We start from the raw sequence: 15,302 nt of genomic DNA, 5'->3' as shown, positions 1-15,302 counted from the left end.
GCAAAGGAAAGTGCCCAATGTTGCAGTCCTGATCAGACTGACGCGTGCAGCTCTCATGGACAGTGGGGTGCTGGGCAAGTGGAGGGGCAGGCAGGCTGGGGGATAAGGAAGGGGGAGACCCTGATGTTCAAGTGGCAAAGGAAGATGGGAAGCGGGGGAGGGGATGAACATTCCTTGGGCATCTTTATCCAGGGGCTATGCCATCCCTTTATAAGTAACATTTAATTCTCAGAACGGGGTTAGAATTGTTGCCCTAAACTGGTTTTTACGAGCTCAGCAAACCCACAGTGCCTCTTGCTGGCTAACAGTGTCTGAAGGAAAGCCATTTCTCAGTATCGACTCCGCCACAGCAGCTACTAGCCTGGCAGAAGCCTCCTGGACCAGGTCACAGACTTCCCCAAGTGCCCCGCACCTTGCCCGAAGCCTGGCGCATAGTAGTAAGTGGCTGTTCAGCTGAGCTTTGACAGGAATGGGGAGGAAGCCGTAGGCACAGAGGACAGTGGCCCTTCTGTGGAAGTAGATGAGGGCCTGGGTGCTAGTAAAGGGTCCCAGCCCTCTCAGGACACCCGCCACTCCCGCAGACCTGGACCCTGTCCCGTTGACAGCTGATGGTGTGCAGGATCTTTAAGCAGTGGGGGATGACTGGATTCTCCAGGGAGAGTGGCCCAGACATGGCCCAGCTCTCTGCCCTGCGAGCTCAAGATCTAAGACAGATGGTGGCCGCAGATGGGGGCCCAGACAGTCAGCAGAACACAGCGTGTAACCCTGACACGCTGGAGCAGGAAGTCTCACGCTCGGCAGAGACTAGAATAGGGCCTCAGAGACTTGGACAGACATCTGTCCCTGTGAGCGCAATGCACTTGTGCTCCGCAGCCCCTGAGTGGCCGTCTTCTCTGCCTGGAATATGGCAAAAATTGGGTCGATTCTCCCCACTAAATAAAACTCTTGGAGGGCTGTGTTGGCTCATCTTTGCTTCCCCAGCAGCTAGCCCAGGGTCGGTGGTTGTTGAACGGGTGAACGAAGAAATGAGAGAGCACTTCCTGTGTGCTGCAGACCCTGTGTGCTGTGCAGACCGCACAGTAGTGGACTCTGGACCCATGTGATTCACTGGTGATGTCAGGTAGTTGGCTGCCCTGCTGGTGGGAGGGAATGGTGGGGAGGGGAGATCCGATCCTGCTGCAGAACCTGGGGGGCTCCTTGGGTGCCTTGCCTGAGTTCCCTTTCAGAGGCAAGGGGGCCCCTTGGTGAGGACTGCGGCCAGCACAGCCAGAGATAAGTGAGCAGGGGGAGCCTGTAAGATGACTTCGAGAAGAAGCATCCTATGATTCGGGCTCTCAGGAGGGCAAAAGAGCACTTAGTGAAGCTGGCCAGTCCTCAAACCCCTTGTAGAAAACAGGACTGTGAGAAAGGAGAGGCGAAGAGAATGATCTGGGAGCCTGCCCCAGCATGGCCAGTCACCTGCAAAGTCTTGGGATCCGGGGACATGCCACACCAAGATGTGTCCCAAAGGGCAATGAGGCCACAGTCACCAGAAGGGACTTGGCTCTGTCAGACTTGCCCAAGCCAGCTGTGCAGTGTCAGGGGCTTCCTTGGCCTGGCTGCTGACCATTTTTTAGGGCCAAATCATGGATAGTAGGAATCTTTTCCAGGGGGCTGTAGGAGATTTCACTGGGTGCTCACTGTGGGGCCCTGCAGCCTCTGAACTGACATTTGCCAAGAATCTCAGCCCAGTAAAGATAGAGCGAAAGGAGCATCTCTGGCCCCCACACCCTTATTGCAGAGATGGGGAAAAGATTTATCCAAGGCAAAAGTAGTTAAAAAGGAAGGGGAAAAAATTGAGCGTTATTTCCAAAAATAACACAGAGCTGGACAGCACAGGAAACAATAAAAGTTATTACCGTTTCATAGTGTTTTTATTTGATTGCTGGTGGTGGGAGAACGTGAATCTCCTTTGTATTTAGGGTCTCTAAATGTCTCAATTGGGCTCTGAGCCCAGAGATCTCAAGGACTTTTCTAGAGCCGCTCAGGCAATTAGAGGTAGAGCTGGGGCTAGATTCCAACGTCCTGACTCGAAACCCAGTGCTCTGCACTGCGGTGACCTGTTGCATAATAACGGAATAACTGTGGATTGTCTTCCCTTTTATGAAATTTCCATTTGGTCCTTTGCGACCGGCCAGCAGTATGGTTGGTTGCTAGTGAGAGTGAGGATGTCCGTCTGCTGGGACGTTCAGTGCACAGATTTTCCCTTGGATTCTGGATACAGCCCCAACTAGCAAAAGCACTGCACCCCTCTTGCGCCAGGGACGCTGACCCCGGGGTCACGAAATGCTACAACAAGACGTGCAAGTGTTTGCGCTCGGCACATGGCAGGGGCCCTGCCTCCCCCTCCCCCAATCTTCGCCCCGGTGGCCGAGCCCTGGGCTCCGCCCCTCTGCCCCTGGACCGGGGGAGGGGTCCCCTAGGCGTGAAGGTAGCGGATGCTCGCCCACTGCAGACGGCCGCAGAAAGGCGGGATAGAGGGGGCGCCCGCGGCCGGGGTCTGGCTGCCTGGGTCGGCCGCGCGCCGCCGCCCCACCGGGCCTCGCAGCCCTGGTCCCGCCACGCCGTGAAGTTTGCGGAAACTTTTGCAGTTGCTTCCCCGCCCGCGCCAGCCGGGGAGTTGTGACGCAGCGTCTGGGGCTCCAAGCCCGGACTGAGAAGAGAGGGAAGGCGCGGCGGGGAGAGGGAGGGCGACCGAGAGCGAGAGAAAGAGCGCACGCCGGGGTCCTAGTCGACCCCGCAGATCCTCCTCTCCGCCTCCCCTTTCTTTCCCCCTTGGCGCTCTCTCTCTCCGGCCCCGGCCCCGGCCCCGCGCTCGCCCGCGCCTCCTCCCCTTCCCCTCCCACGCTGCCCGCTTCCCTTCCCCTCTGCCCCTCAAACCCTCCTCCCGGGTTCTGCGCTCCTCCCTCCGCCCTCCCTCCACCCGGCCAGCCTCCTTCCCTCCTCCTCCCCTCTTCTCCCCGGGAGGCATCACTTCGTCCCGACCGGAGGAAGACGCGAGCCCCTCGCGGGCGGTCATCACAGCCCGGCGCCCGCGCTGCCACCGTGCGCCGTGCCCGTGCGCCCTCCGTCCCCACGTCCCCTCAGCGCCGCGCTGCGGGCATGGGGCCCCGCCGGCCGGCCCCCGCGCCCTGGCCTCGTCACCTGCTGCGCTGCGTCCTGCTCCTCGGGGCTCTGCACCTCGGCCGCCCCGGCGCCCCCGGGGACGCCGCCGCCCTCCCGGGTAAGGCGCTGCCAACTTGGCCAACTTCGGGGGCCGGGCGGGGGGGTGGGCGCTGGGGACCGGGCCGCTCTCGACTTTTCCCTCCTTTTTCTTTTTCCAGAAGCGCGTGTGCGTGTTCGTGTGTGTGCGTGCGTGCGTGTATGTGTGTGTGTGACTGGGTTTTTAAAAATCGTCTCCGCTTTTCTGGAAGCGGGTGGGGGGAAGAGGGGAGGAGGAGCGCGCCTGGAGGTGGGGGAGGACCTGAGTGGAACCAGATGTGGCAGGCGGCGGGGGAGGGGAGCCCGGGGGTCTCGAGCCGCGTCGGTTGAAGAGGGCGGGCTCCGGGAGGACCCCCGCGCCCGCCCCCACCCGCGGACCACCCGGCGCCGGCGCTGCGCTGGGCCGGGAGACCTGCGTCCGGGGAAACCGGAGGCTCGGTGCGTCCGGGATCTCCCTCCAGGCCAGCCTCCTTGCTTTGCCCCCGGACCCGTGCGTTATTGCTGTTTTCGAATTATTCGTCTGGGCTTGTTTGCCCTTCCTGGCATCTCGGGGCTGTTTATATTTTCCACACTCGGCCTTCAAGGACAGCTTGTGGCATGTGGCAGCCGCGCTGTTTGAAGGGAGCTCTGTGGGGCAATTTCGTGCCCCCAGGATGCAGCGACAATCTGGGCGCTGTGTGTGTGTGTGTGTGTGTGTGTGTGTGGTGGTGGTGGTGGTGGTGGTGGTGGTGGTGTGTGGGTGGCTCTGACCAAACTGGCACCCCTCCAGAGTAGACAGAACTTGCGCCCCAAAAGAGCTGCTAAAGATGCAAAAATCCAGCCAACGAAACAAAAAAAAACTGAAGTTGTGCCTTCTCTTTCGGCTGCTCTTTCAGAGGGTGACAGTGACGTGTGGGGACAGACAGACCCCTCAGCAAGAAGCTGAGAGCAAAGGGGAAAGATCCACTTCCGGAGGGGGGGGTTGCAGGACTCAAAGCTGGAAGCGCCAGGGAGTGTCGTTATTACAGCCCCAGCGCTGGGCCCAGCTTTGTCTTGCTGGATGTTTAATTTGGGGACGGGGGTGAGTGAAAGGGGACAGTCAATGCAGTGTTTCCAGTTTTGTGCAAAACCCCAACAGCCCCCTGGAGGGTCCGGGCTCTCTAGCCATGGCCGATGCTCGCTCAGTTGGCCCGCCCGGCGTGACGTAGAGGACCAAGACACGTATTTGCCCGATTGTGCGGATGGGAGTGGTGGGGTCTGGAGGGACCCATATTCTCATGTAGACCCCCTCCTCCGCTGAATTCCAGACCCACCTGGAGTTGAATGTTAGATGCAAACCAGGCAGTATCATCCTACCCACTGCAGGTCAAGGCACACCGGTGGTCCCCCTGCCAGGGGCGGTCCCCCTGCCTCCCGCCCTCCTGCCTATGTCTTCTCTGTGAAGGAACTGGGAAGACAGGCAGGGCGGGAGGGCCGGAGGAGGATGGCCATTCCAAGAGCCCCGGAGCACATTTTAAAGCCAGGCCCTGGGAGAGTCATGGCTAGAGTGCTGACTCGGCCCTTTCCCCCATGGAGCTTTTGACAGAGGGAGCTGGAAATGCGTGGTGAGAGGCCCCATCTGGGAGGAGGCCTGGAGTGCCCCCTCTACCTTCTGGTCTCCCCGTCTCCTGGCCCCCCCTCGGGCTGTGTCTCAGGACTTGTAGCCCCCACAGCCTCGGAGGAGCCCCCTCCCAGCGGTATTGCATTGATCACCCCCATAAGCGTAGGTATGGGCAGGGAGGAAGCTAGGGGTGCGGCTGCTGAGTAACACGAGTGAGAAGTTGCTGCCAGTGCGCCCCGGCACATCATTGTTCCCTCTGCCCCGAGTGCTGCTCCTTGAGGCTGAATTCCTTCCTCAAGCCCCTGTACCTGATGAATTTGGTAGTAACAGTTTACTGGATCTGAACAGTTCAGGAAATGCTTGTGGGAGAGGGATTGGGCTTGGCAGGCCGGTGCTGCTGGGGCAGAACTTACCCCGGGGTTCAGGGTGTCTGCGGGTGGCTCTCTGACCACCAGCAGGGAAGCCCCGTGGGATGAGAGTAGGGGGCAGGGCGACACCCCCACGTTGGGGGCGGTGAGGCAGCAGGTTGGCCCCCCTTGGTGGTGTGTGACGGCAGCATCCATCTCTTCTCCACCTCCAAAGGGTGCCCCACAAAGAGTGGCTGGAAGACCTTTTTGTTAAGTGCAGCGTTGGGTTGTTTTTGTGGCATTCACTGTGCAAGGCTGAACCAAGGACTTGGGGAGGGTGGAAGGTACAGAAGACTGTAAGACACATCCTTAGAGAAAAAAAACTTGTGTTGGAGGCAGGAGAAACTGTGTGTTTGGGGGGGGGCAAAAGGTCACCAGGGCTCTCTGGAGGGAGGCTGGGTGGACCAGGCTTTGAGAGGCAGGGAGGGGAGCAGAGAGGGAGATCGGGAAGGTGTACTAGGCTGTCTGGGAATGATGTGGAAGCTTGCTGGGCTGGTGGGGAGGGTTCCTGAGTGGGATGGAGGAGAAGCTCAAGTGAAAAGGGAAGCTGGCCAGGTGCCTGGGAGGCCAAAACGGGAAAGCCACTTGCTGACTGGTGGTGGGAACCCTGGGGAACCTCTGGGGTTACTGAACAGGGGACTGAGGTGCAGATTGGAAAGAGGATCAGGTATCCAGGTTGAGGTGCAAAAAGACCTTGGGACATCTTCCTGTGGGGACGGGCACTGCTGTCTAGAGGACAGGGAGGGAGGCGTTCCTTTTGACAGGCAGCAGGTACTTGAGGCCACTGTCAGCCAGCCAGACAGATGGCCTGCACTTCTGGCCCAGCCCCTGGTGATTCACGGAGTTCAGAGCCTTCTTATCCCCCCATCCCCAAAACCCAGTCTTCCTTGCTCTGTCTTGTCTTCTGTGGGCTGCCAGGGCTGCCAGGGCCGGGGTGGTGGCTGAGCTGTGGTTGGTGCTGGGAGCCGCCCCCCCCACCCCCCGATCACCTGGACAAGGTGGGGTGCAGGCAGGGGAAGAGGAAGCCCAGGTCTTTGTCCCCTTCCGTTCACATGAGAGACATCTTGCCTTTCTGATGTTTGCGTGGTGCAGTGATCTGGGCCGATGAGATGATTTCAGAAATACCGTAAAAGTCTCAGGGGAGGATTCGTGTGGATTCACCACTGATTTAAGCCCCCTTGCCCCCCGCGGAGGGATGACGTGGTAACAGCAGTGGCCATTATCCCTGTGCGGGAAGCCGTGCCAGGTGCTCTCCGGGCAGCGGTGCTTGTATCTCACACCCTGGGAGCCCCTTCCCACCCATTTCACACACTGGCAGTCAGAAGATGCGAGACGTCAAGTCACTTGCTCAAGACCACACTGCCAACACCACCAGAGGGTGGTAAAGCAAGATTTGAACTCTGGGGTGGCTCCAGAGCCCAAACTCTTCAGTACCAGACCGCGCTGCGTCTCTGTGAGTTCAACACTGCCAGGGTATGTGTTAGGAAGGGCTGGAAAATCCTGCTTGATGGGTCTCTCTCCAATAGCTCTAAGCCCTCTAGAACATCCTCTCCGTGTGTCCTCAAAGGAACCCTAGGAAGCGGGTAGAGTGGGCAACCCTCTGTTTATACCATGGCTGTCAGGGTGTCGTCTCTCCCCCCAGGCCCACTGGGCCCAAGACACAGGGACCAAGCCCCGCTAGGCGTCCTTAGCGCATCTGAGGTGCCCCCTCTGAGGAGGCATCCGGCAGCGGCTGACTGAGGGGCCTGGTGGAGGAGGAGCCAGCCCCAGCTCCGCCCCCCCGGCTTCCCAAAGGGCAGGGATTCCTGGGTTCATTCATTTGGTTTGATGAGCCTGCGCCACACTGACAGCCGGGATGACGGTGGTCTTTCTTCTGAGCCCACCGCCGCCTACACCTCCAGTGGGGGGTCCCTGGACTCAGAGGGCCTGGGCATTGCCGACAGGAAGTGTCCCTTCCCGTTTGGTCCTTCGTGAGATGGGAGGGGCCGCTTCCCATGACTGGATCCTATAAATCTGGGTGGGGTGGGCCGTGGCCGTGGTGACGCAGCTCTTGGATCTCACCCTGGGCACTGCAGATCCCGTTCCTCCTCAGCTAGGGGTGGTGTCCGTAAACAGCCAGGCTGGATGAAGGCCACATCGTGGCATCTCTGACCCTGGGGACCTGCCAGCATCAGCCAGCTCCAGTCACTTAGAGGACAGATTGGGTTGGCCCCCAACGTCACACATTACCTGATGGAGAACTCCGGGGGTTCGTTCCTTTCCTGCCCTTCCCTGTCCTCTCCTGGCCCCTTGACTGTGCAGAGACCCCTCCCATCCTGCTTGGCAGGACCCATGCTGTCTGCTTCACCTCAGCCCTGCCCTACCCCCCTTCATTCCTCTGGTTGTGTCGCTAGATGATGGCTTTGGAACCTCAGCTTCTTCCCACTTCCCCCGGCCCCCACATCTTCCCCCGGGGTCCTCCTTTAACACGCTGTGCTCTGCCCCATCTCCTCTGAACCTTCTCTGCCCCCACCCCACCCCCGGCCTTTGCATACAATTTCCTCTGCCTGGGATGCCCTTCCCTTTTTCCTCCGTGGTGGTGGCCGTTGCTGCCCCGCTGCCCCTCCTTCCGAGACTCAGGATCCTGAGAAGGACACAGGAGTCTCCGTCACTGCCTGAGGCTCACCTGGGCTAAGGGGAGACAAAGATCCAGACTCTGCCCTCAGGGATAACCCCCCACACACACCCCGGCATGGAGGAGGGGCCTTCTCTTTCTCTCTCTCTCTCTCTGGGACCACCTCTAGGAGGACAGTGACAAGCTTTTGTCCTGAGCTTGGACAAGCACCTTCCTATAGGCAAAAACAAGAAGCCAGTTTCCCTTTCCAAACACTGAGGAAGCTGATGTGGTGCTCCCCAGTGTAGACTGAGGCAGGAGTGCGGTGTGGCCAGGAATGTTCCCGCCCCCCCCCCCCACCCCGGGTCCTCCAGAAATGTAAATCAGGGCTGAGGTAATGCCACTCACCAGCTGTGTGACCTCGGGCAGAGACTCAAGTTTCTTCATTTGTAAAATGGGAAAAATAAAACAATACCCCTCCTTAGGGGTATTGTAAGAATTACACGAAAATGAGATAATATGAGAATGAGATGCGTGCCTGGTACAGAGTCATTTCTTAGCAAGTAATATTAAATTGTTGCTATTTTTATTATTAGGAAGAGAGAACGTGAATATCACGACTTAAATGTGAAAAAACACAGTCCTCAACATACAAAATCCTAATAACTACAGTTTTCTTTTTTTAATTGAAGCAGGTCTAACCCCATTACATCTTGGTGACACTTTGCTAACTAAGTGCCTAAAAGTAACCATACTTCTTCCTTTTTCTGAACATTAATTTAAATCCTAAAGAGAAAAAAAACATATCCTTCACTGTTCTTGCTCCTAAAACCCCCAACTCCCCATCCTCCCTCTTCACTTCCCTTCATCATGAAGCTTCTCTCGCTGTGACCTTCACACGGGAACTGAGGACTTTCCTTGCCTCTGGACTGTCAGTGTGGAAGCCCAGACGGTTCCAGGCAAACCTTCCAGGCAAGCTGGAGCTGCTCCCTGACCACTGGTCACTGTGGGGTGCTGTCTCCCCCTGGAGAGACTCCCTAATTATTCATTTCAGTGGCCCTCCTCAGGCTTCACCTTGGAGCATGGCAGGTGCTGTTGATAACCTCAGCGTGAAGAATGCTTGCTCAGCGGAAAACAGATCATACAGAAGTAAAGTGTAAACAGTTTGAGGTCCTCCCTTCCCCTCAGCCCACGGCTTGTAGTAACCCCTGTCAGTCACTCACGACGTCATCTTCTGGTTTTTATAATATGCATGCACACACACACACACACACACACACGAATACTCCTTTTACACAGAGAGGGCCCCATTTTATACTGTATAATATGATAAAATAATTTTTATTCTAATTTTTTAAAAGATTTTATGTATTTGAGAGACAGAGCACGAGGTGGGGTAGGAGCAGAGGGAGAGGGAGAAGCAGTGAGCCCGATGGGGACTCCATCCCAGGACCCCAGGATGACCCCGGCAGATGCTTAACTGACTGAGCCACCCAGGAGCCCCCAAATAATTTTTATTTTATAACATTCTTGCAGATCTTTCCATGACAGGCTACAGAGCTGCCGCACGTACAGCTGGAAGGCTGTACAAACAACTGCTTTCCAAAGGACAGACACTTCTTGAAAAGTCTCTCTTCCTCTGGCCTTTGTCACTCAGTTTGTGTGTGTGGTCTCTGCCTGCTGTCTTCCCCTCCATCCTCGGTCCAGAGCTGGCATTGCCGCCACCTTGGCTCCTAAAAGGCAGCTTTCATCCTCACCAGAACAAAGTCTGAACTTCCAGAATTGGGCATTTGAGGCCTTCCGAGTTCGGGTTCTCTGTGCCAGGAGCGCCTGGTCCCAGCGGTCCGAGTCCCAGCTCAGACCTGAGCCCTTCCAGTTGCCCTCAGCTGGAAGAAGCCTTTCTTTCCAGAGCTCCTGTCCTCACACCTGCGTGGTGGAGCCACTTCCTCTCTCCCTAGACCCCAGGACGGACATTTACAGCCCTGTGCTGGCCCAGCACAGTGCCTTGGACACAGTGGCATTTAGTAAGTACTTATTGAAACAAAAAGAGAGGAAAGAAAGAAAGAGCAGGCAAGTGTTCCAAAGAGCCCCCTCCCCCCAGTTTTTTTTTTTTTCTTTAAAGATTTTATTTATTTATGTGACAGCGAGACAGCCAGCGAGAGAGGGAACACAGCAGGGGGAGTGGGAGAGGAAGAAGCAGGCTCATAGCGGAGGAGCCCGATGTGGGACTCGATCCCGGTACGCCGGGATCACGCCCTGAGCCGAAGACAGACGCTTTAACGACTGCGCTACCCAGGTGCCCTCCCCCAGTTTTATTACAGTATAATTGACCTATAACATTGTGTTGGTTCAGGGTAACAGCATAATGATTTGAGATGTGCATACATTGTGAAATGATTGCCCCAGTACGTTGGTTCACATCCACCCCTCACGTGGCTACAGAAATTTTTTTTCTTATGATGTGAATTATTTTTGTAGTAGAAAGGCAATAAGGAGAGTTATCCTTCCAGGGTTTTAGATGATGTCATGATCATGAAAAACATATGCCACTGAATTAAAATACACAGGAAAAAAGTCCAGTGGACTGGAATAAATTCCAGAAGTAGATTTAAACTCATTGTAAGAACTTAATGGGAGACATAACCAGAAGCAACACGCTAATGGGGAAAAGAATCTTTACGTTGAAATGTCATTGGACGACTGGATTACAATGAAAAACTTAATTTCAGTCCGTAGCTGATCACACTGGAGGAACTTCAGATGGCAAGTTGTCACGTGGCAAGGGCAAAGATCACAAGAAATTAGTGAAATTAACTTTCTTTAAATACGCAGTTAAACTAGCAAAACCAGAACACCTAATCTCAGCAGAGAAACCAGTGTGTCTGACTAACGCGCTATAAATTACAAATTGGTTCCGTTTTTCAGGATTCAGTCTTTCAGACAATATGTAAGAAACTAGTTATGCAAGACTTCATATCCTTTGACCTCATAATTCCACTTTGGGGAATTTATAAGGCATTAATCCCAAGGAGAAAAAAAATGCTCATAGTAGTGCTATTTATAGGAGCAAAACAAACTGGAGACCATTTACATGCCAAATGATAAGATTGTGGCTAAGCAAACTAAGATATCTGAACACAAGGGACAGTTTATGCAGCTCCACGCGACAAGTATACAGCTAACATCAGTACACGGAAATAAGTCGAACTAGGCACGTTCTCATGACCACGAGGAACTCTTACAAAATAATGTACACGAACCAGTAACCAGTGGAGAGGCATGCCTGACACGGACATTCATCTGTCCATCCATCCATTTAACTGTTCTGGTTCTGTTTCCTGAGCACTGGCAGGGTGCCAGGCATAGTACAGTATTTGGTGCTGAGGACACCGTGGTGAGCAGGCTGGGTGTGGTTTCTGCCTTCCTGAAGCTTGTATTTTGAAAGTAATGCCCCCAAAATATGGAGCAGCATAGAGTCAAATGTTCACTGATTCCATCTTAGGTGCCATTTTTAAGTTCCTTAAAAGAAAGATGGGAGGGGCGCCTGGGTGGCTCAGTCAGTTAAGCGTCTGCCTTCAGCTCAGGTCATGATCCCAGATCCTGGGATCGAGTCCCACATCAGGCTCCCTGCTCAGCGGGGAGCCTGCTTCTCCCTCTGCCTGCCGCTCCCCCTGCTTGTACTGGTGCTATCTCTCTCTCTCTCTCCCTAACAAATAAATAAAATCTTTAAAGAAAAAAAAAGTTCTCTCCCTCTGCCTCTCCACCCCCCCACACACTCTCTCTCTTTCCCTCTCTCTCTAAAATAAAGAAACAAATCTTAAAAAAAGGGGGGGGGGGGAGCCGTAGATATCTCTGAAATCTCAGACATGGGATCGGGAACCTGTCTGAGAGGAGAGAGAATAGCCCTGAGTGAGACCAGCCTGGGCAAGTAAGGATTCAACTGGAAACAGCCTTGTAGTCAGTCTTGGTCCGAGAGGAAGGATTTTCTGGTATAACAGAGATGCTTAACCTCACTTCTGAAGGCTCTGAGGATATAAGAGCAATGCTGTTAGCAAGAGCCCGGAAGCACTGTTGATAACAGCCAAAACAAAAACAAAATGTGCATTGAAAGAAATACGGATAGGGGCACCTGGGCGGCTCGGTTGAACATCTGACTCTTGATTTTGGCTCCAGTCATGATTTCAGGGTGGTGGGACCGAGCCCCGCGTTGGGCTCTGAGGTCAGCGGGGACTCTGCTTGAGATTCTCTACTTCTGCCCCTCCCCCACTGTGCTCTCCTCTCTCTAAAATAAGGAAATCTTTCAAAAGAAAGAAAGAGGTATGGGTAAATTACAGAGTATAGACACACAATGAAATATAATGCAGCAGTGAAACTAGTGAACCTCAGCTACATGTATTATCATGGGTGAATCTTAGAGATATAATATTGAGTGGGGAAAAAAATCCCAGAGTACTACTTTGGTATCCTACTCTTTATCAAACCATTGGAAAAGCTGAAAAAATAGTGAGTACTCATATACTCTTACCTAGAGGCACCACCTGTTAACACTTTGCCACATTTGCTTTACCTCTGTGTGTGTGTGTGTGTGTGTGTGTGTGTGTGTGTGTCTGTCTGTCTGGTGAAGCTTTGAGGCAGTTTGCAGGAGTGACGTTTCACACCTAAATACTTAACCATGTATCAACTAAAAATGAAGACATTCCCCTTTATAACCATAGTACCAGAATGATATTCAAGAAATATAGCATACAACAATTCTTTTTCTAATGTGCAGTCCATGTTTGGATTTCTCTAGTTGTCCCAATAATACCCTTTTACAAAGCAGTTGTGGTGGTGTTTTTTTTCAAGTCCAGGATCCAATTCAGTGTCCTGTCTTTTTAATCTCTTTTGTTTTAGAATAGTTACTTGGTGTTTTTGTCTTTTACAGCATTGCATTTTTGATGGCTTCAGGCCAGTTGTTTTCTGGAATGTCCAGTCTATATTTGTCTGATGTTCACTCAGTAATTCATGTTAAACATTTTTGGAAAGAAACGTACATGGGTGATGCCGTGTCCTTGCCATTGTATCACATTAAGTAGGTTTATTCCCCTATTGGTAATGCTAACTTTGGTTACTTGGTTCAGGTTGTTTACCAGATCTCTCCACTAAAAAGATAAAAGATGCCTTTTCCCCTTTGTAGTAGTCTAAGGAATTTCCACTAAAACAAGGAAAGGAACAACCGAAAAGGAACACCTAAAAAAGCAAAGTTGCTCACAGCAGCACTATTCATAATGGCCCCAAACTGAAATCCAGCCCCAACTGAAAACTAACCAAATGCCCATCAACAGTAGAAGGGATAAATATGGTAGCTCCACACAAGTGAATAGGATAGAGCAATGAGCAGCGCCTGGGCGGCTCAGTCAGTTAAAACGTCTGCGTTCAGCTCAGGTCTTGATCCTGGAGTCCTGAGATCGAGCCCCACCTCCCAGCTCCCTGCTTAGCAGGGGGTCTGCTTTTCCCTCTCCCTACGCCCCTCCCCCCACTCATGCGTGCATGCTCTCTGTCTCTCAAATAAATAAAACCAAATCTTTTGAACAATGAGAAGAAACAATCCACAACTACGTGCAAAAGTGTGGATGAAGCTCACATACCCTGAGCCAGATGCAAGGGAGTTCTTGCCATATGATCTCATCAGCATAAAATACAAGAAAGAGGCAAAATCGATCCATGCTGTTAGAAATCAGGAGAGTGATTAGCATTAGTGAGAGAAGTTGTGACCAGAAAGGGTCTTAAGCAGAATTTAAAAAGAACAATGACCAGGGAAGAGAGATCTGTTAATCTATATGGCAAGAAGCTCATATAAGCTAATGAGGAAAAACACAGGAATCTCCAGTAGTTTTTAGGCATCTAAAATCAGAATAGGTAAGACCGCAAAGGCTATGAGCAGAGTTCACAAAGAAGACAAGTAGCAATGTCTAATAAGCCTACGGAACATGTTTCAAATTACTAGCAATCAAACAAACAAGGTACCATTTTCACCCCTGACAATAGTGCCAAAAAAGATTGATGTAACAACATGTTCAATATAACATTATTTATCATTATGAAAATCTCTTTATCAGTTTAAAAACTAATAATGAATAAATGAAATGTGGTATATTGCTGCATGGAATATCATACAGCCATTAAAATGGTTTTTACAAAAGTTTTTGGAGACAGAAAAACCCTATTGCTGAAATATTAAGTACAAAAACAAGATACAAAAACGTTTGTATAGATGTGTGATGTATCCGCATATATTATGTATACATATATACATTATATATGTATATTTATAATATATACATATACATGAGCATGTATTTTGAGTAGACAAAATTGGTAGAAGTTACATCAAAATTTAACAGAAGTTATAGCTCATATTTTGTACTATACTGTATTGTGTTATATAATATCTACCGGGTGATTATAGATGAGGCCTTTTTTTTCTTTGAACACGTCTGCGTTCTCGGCAATGGGGAGACAGGCAGACGGAGTGGGGGACAACTTTTTTCTCGCCTAACCACGTGACGCCAGCAGCACAACCCCCGACTTCCATCACGTAACTGGTCCGAGCCCGCAGCACGTGACTCCACAGAGCCAATCAGAGGCTCCCTGGGTGGGCGGTCCTTTGCCCGGCGGCCAGGCGCCAAGGGAGCTCTCTGGAGCTGCGGTTCGCTCGGCGGAGACTGACTGGCTGGCTGCGCCGGGCGGGGGGGAAGCTTGGGAGCGGGGTGGGCGGCCCCGGGGACTGAGACCCTGGCTGCGGTTGTCCCCGGCCGCTCCTCGCCCGCCCCTCCCGTCTTTTTTTTTTTTTTTTTAAGCGACAGTTTGGAGTCGGGCCTTCCCACTAGGAGAGGGCCGGCGGGAGGGGGGTGAGGCTCGGCCTCAGGGCGGCTTTTCTGAAGGCGCGGCGTGTACCCTGGCCAGAGCAGGGTCGCGGTGTGGCGGTAGGCACCCCCCACGCTCTTCTCGTCAGCAGCCCTCCAAACGCGCGCCTGCTCCTCTTCGCCTTGCACTGAGCGGGCGAGTGTTTACAGAAGGGGCAAGAACTTAGAACAGCAGGACACAGAATTCTATAAGCACCTGATGGCAATGCGTATGTCCCAGACTGGAGAGCAAATCAGAAAGGCGCCTAAGCTAGGGGACAGGCTTTTGGAAGGGTTTCTGCTGCTTTTTTTTTTTTTTTTTTTAAGATTTCATTTATTTATTTGACAGAGATAGACAGCCAGCGAGAGAGGGAACACAAGCAAGGGGAGTGGGAGAGGAAGCAGGCTCCCAGCAGAGTAGCCTGATGTGGGGCTCGATCCCAGAACGCCAGGATCACACCCTGAGCTGAAGGCAGACGCTTAACGACTGAGCCACCCAGGTGCCCCGGGTTTCTGCTTTTTAAACATTTTCTGCTTTTGGGGACGCCTGGGGGGCTCAGTCGGGTAAGCGGCAGCCTTCCGCTCGGGTCATGATCCCA

The 15,302-nt window shown here is 53.0% G+C and overlaps 1 protein-coding gene across 1 annotated transcript in view; it reads left to right on the top strand.

Annotated features, from left to right (window-relative positions):
• The first annotated feature begins 2,683 nt into the window (after positions 1–2,683).
• MRC2 (mannose receptor C-type 2) overlaps positions 2,684–15,302 on the top strand; it is a 53,194-nt gene continuing 40,575 nt past the window's right edge. Inside the window, exon 1 of the mRNA XM_087854238.1 lies at positions 2,684–3,262. Coding sequence (XP_087710364.1) covers positions 3,142–3,262 — 121 coding nt within the window. The 5' untranslated portion in view covers positions 2,684–3,141. The remainder of the gene's footprint in view (positions 3,263–15,302) is intronic.

Source organism: Ursus americanus, chromosome 23 (assembly GCF_024610735.1).
Source record: "Ursus americanus isolate L20-20 chromosome 23, mUrsAme1.1.p, whole genome shotgun sequence".
NCBI classification, from domain to species: Eukaryota; Metazoa; Chordata; class Mammalia; order Carnivora; family Ursidae; genus Ursus; species Ursus americanus.
This window is presented reverse-complemented; position numbering and strand designations above follow the sequence as displayed.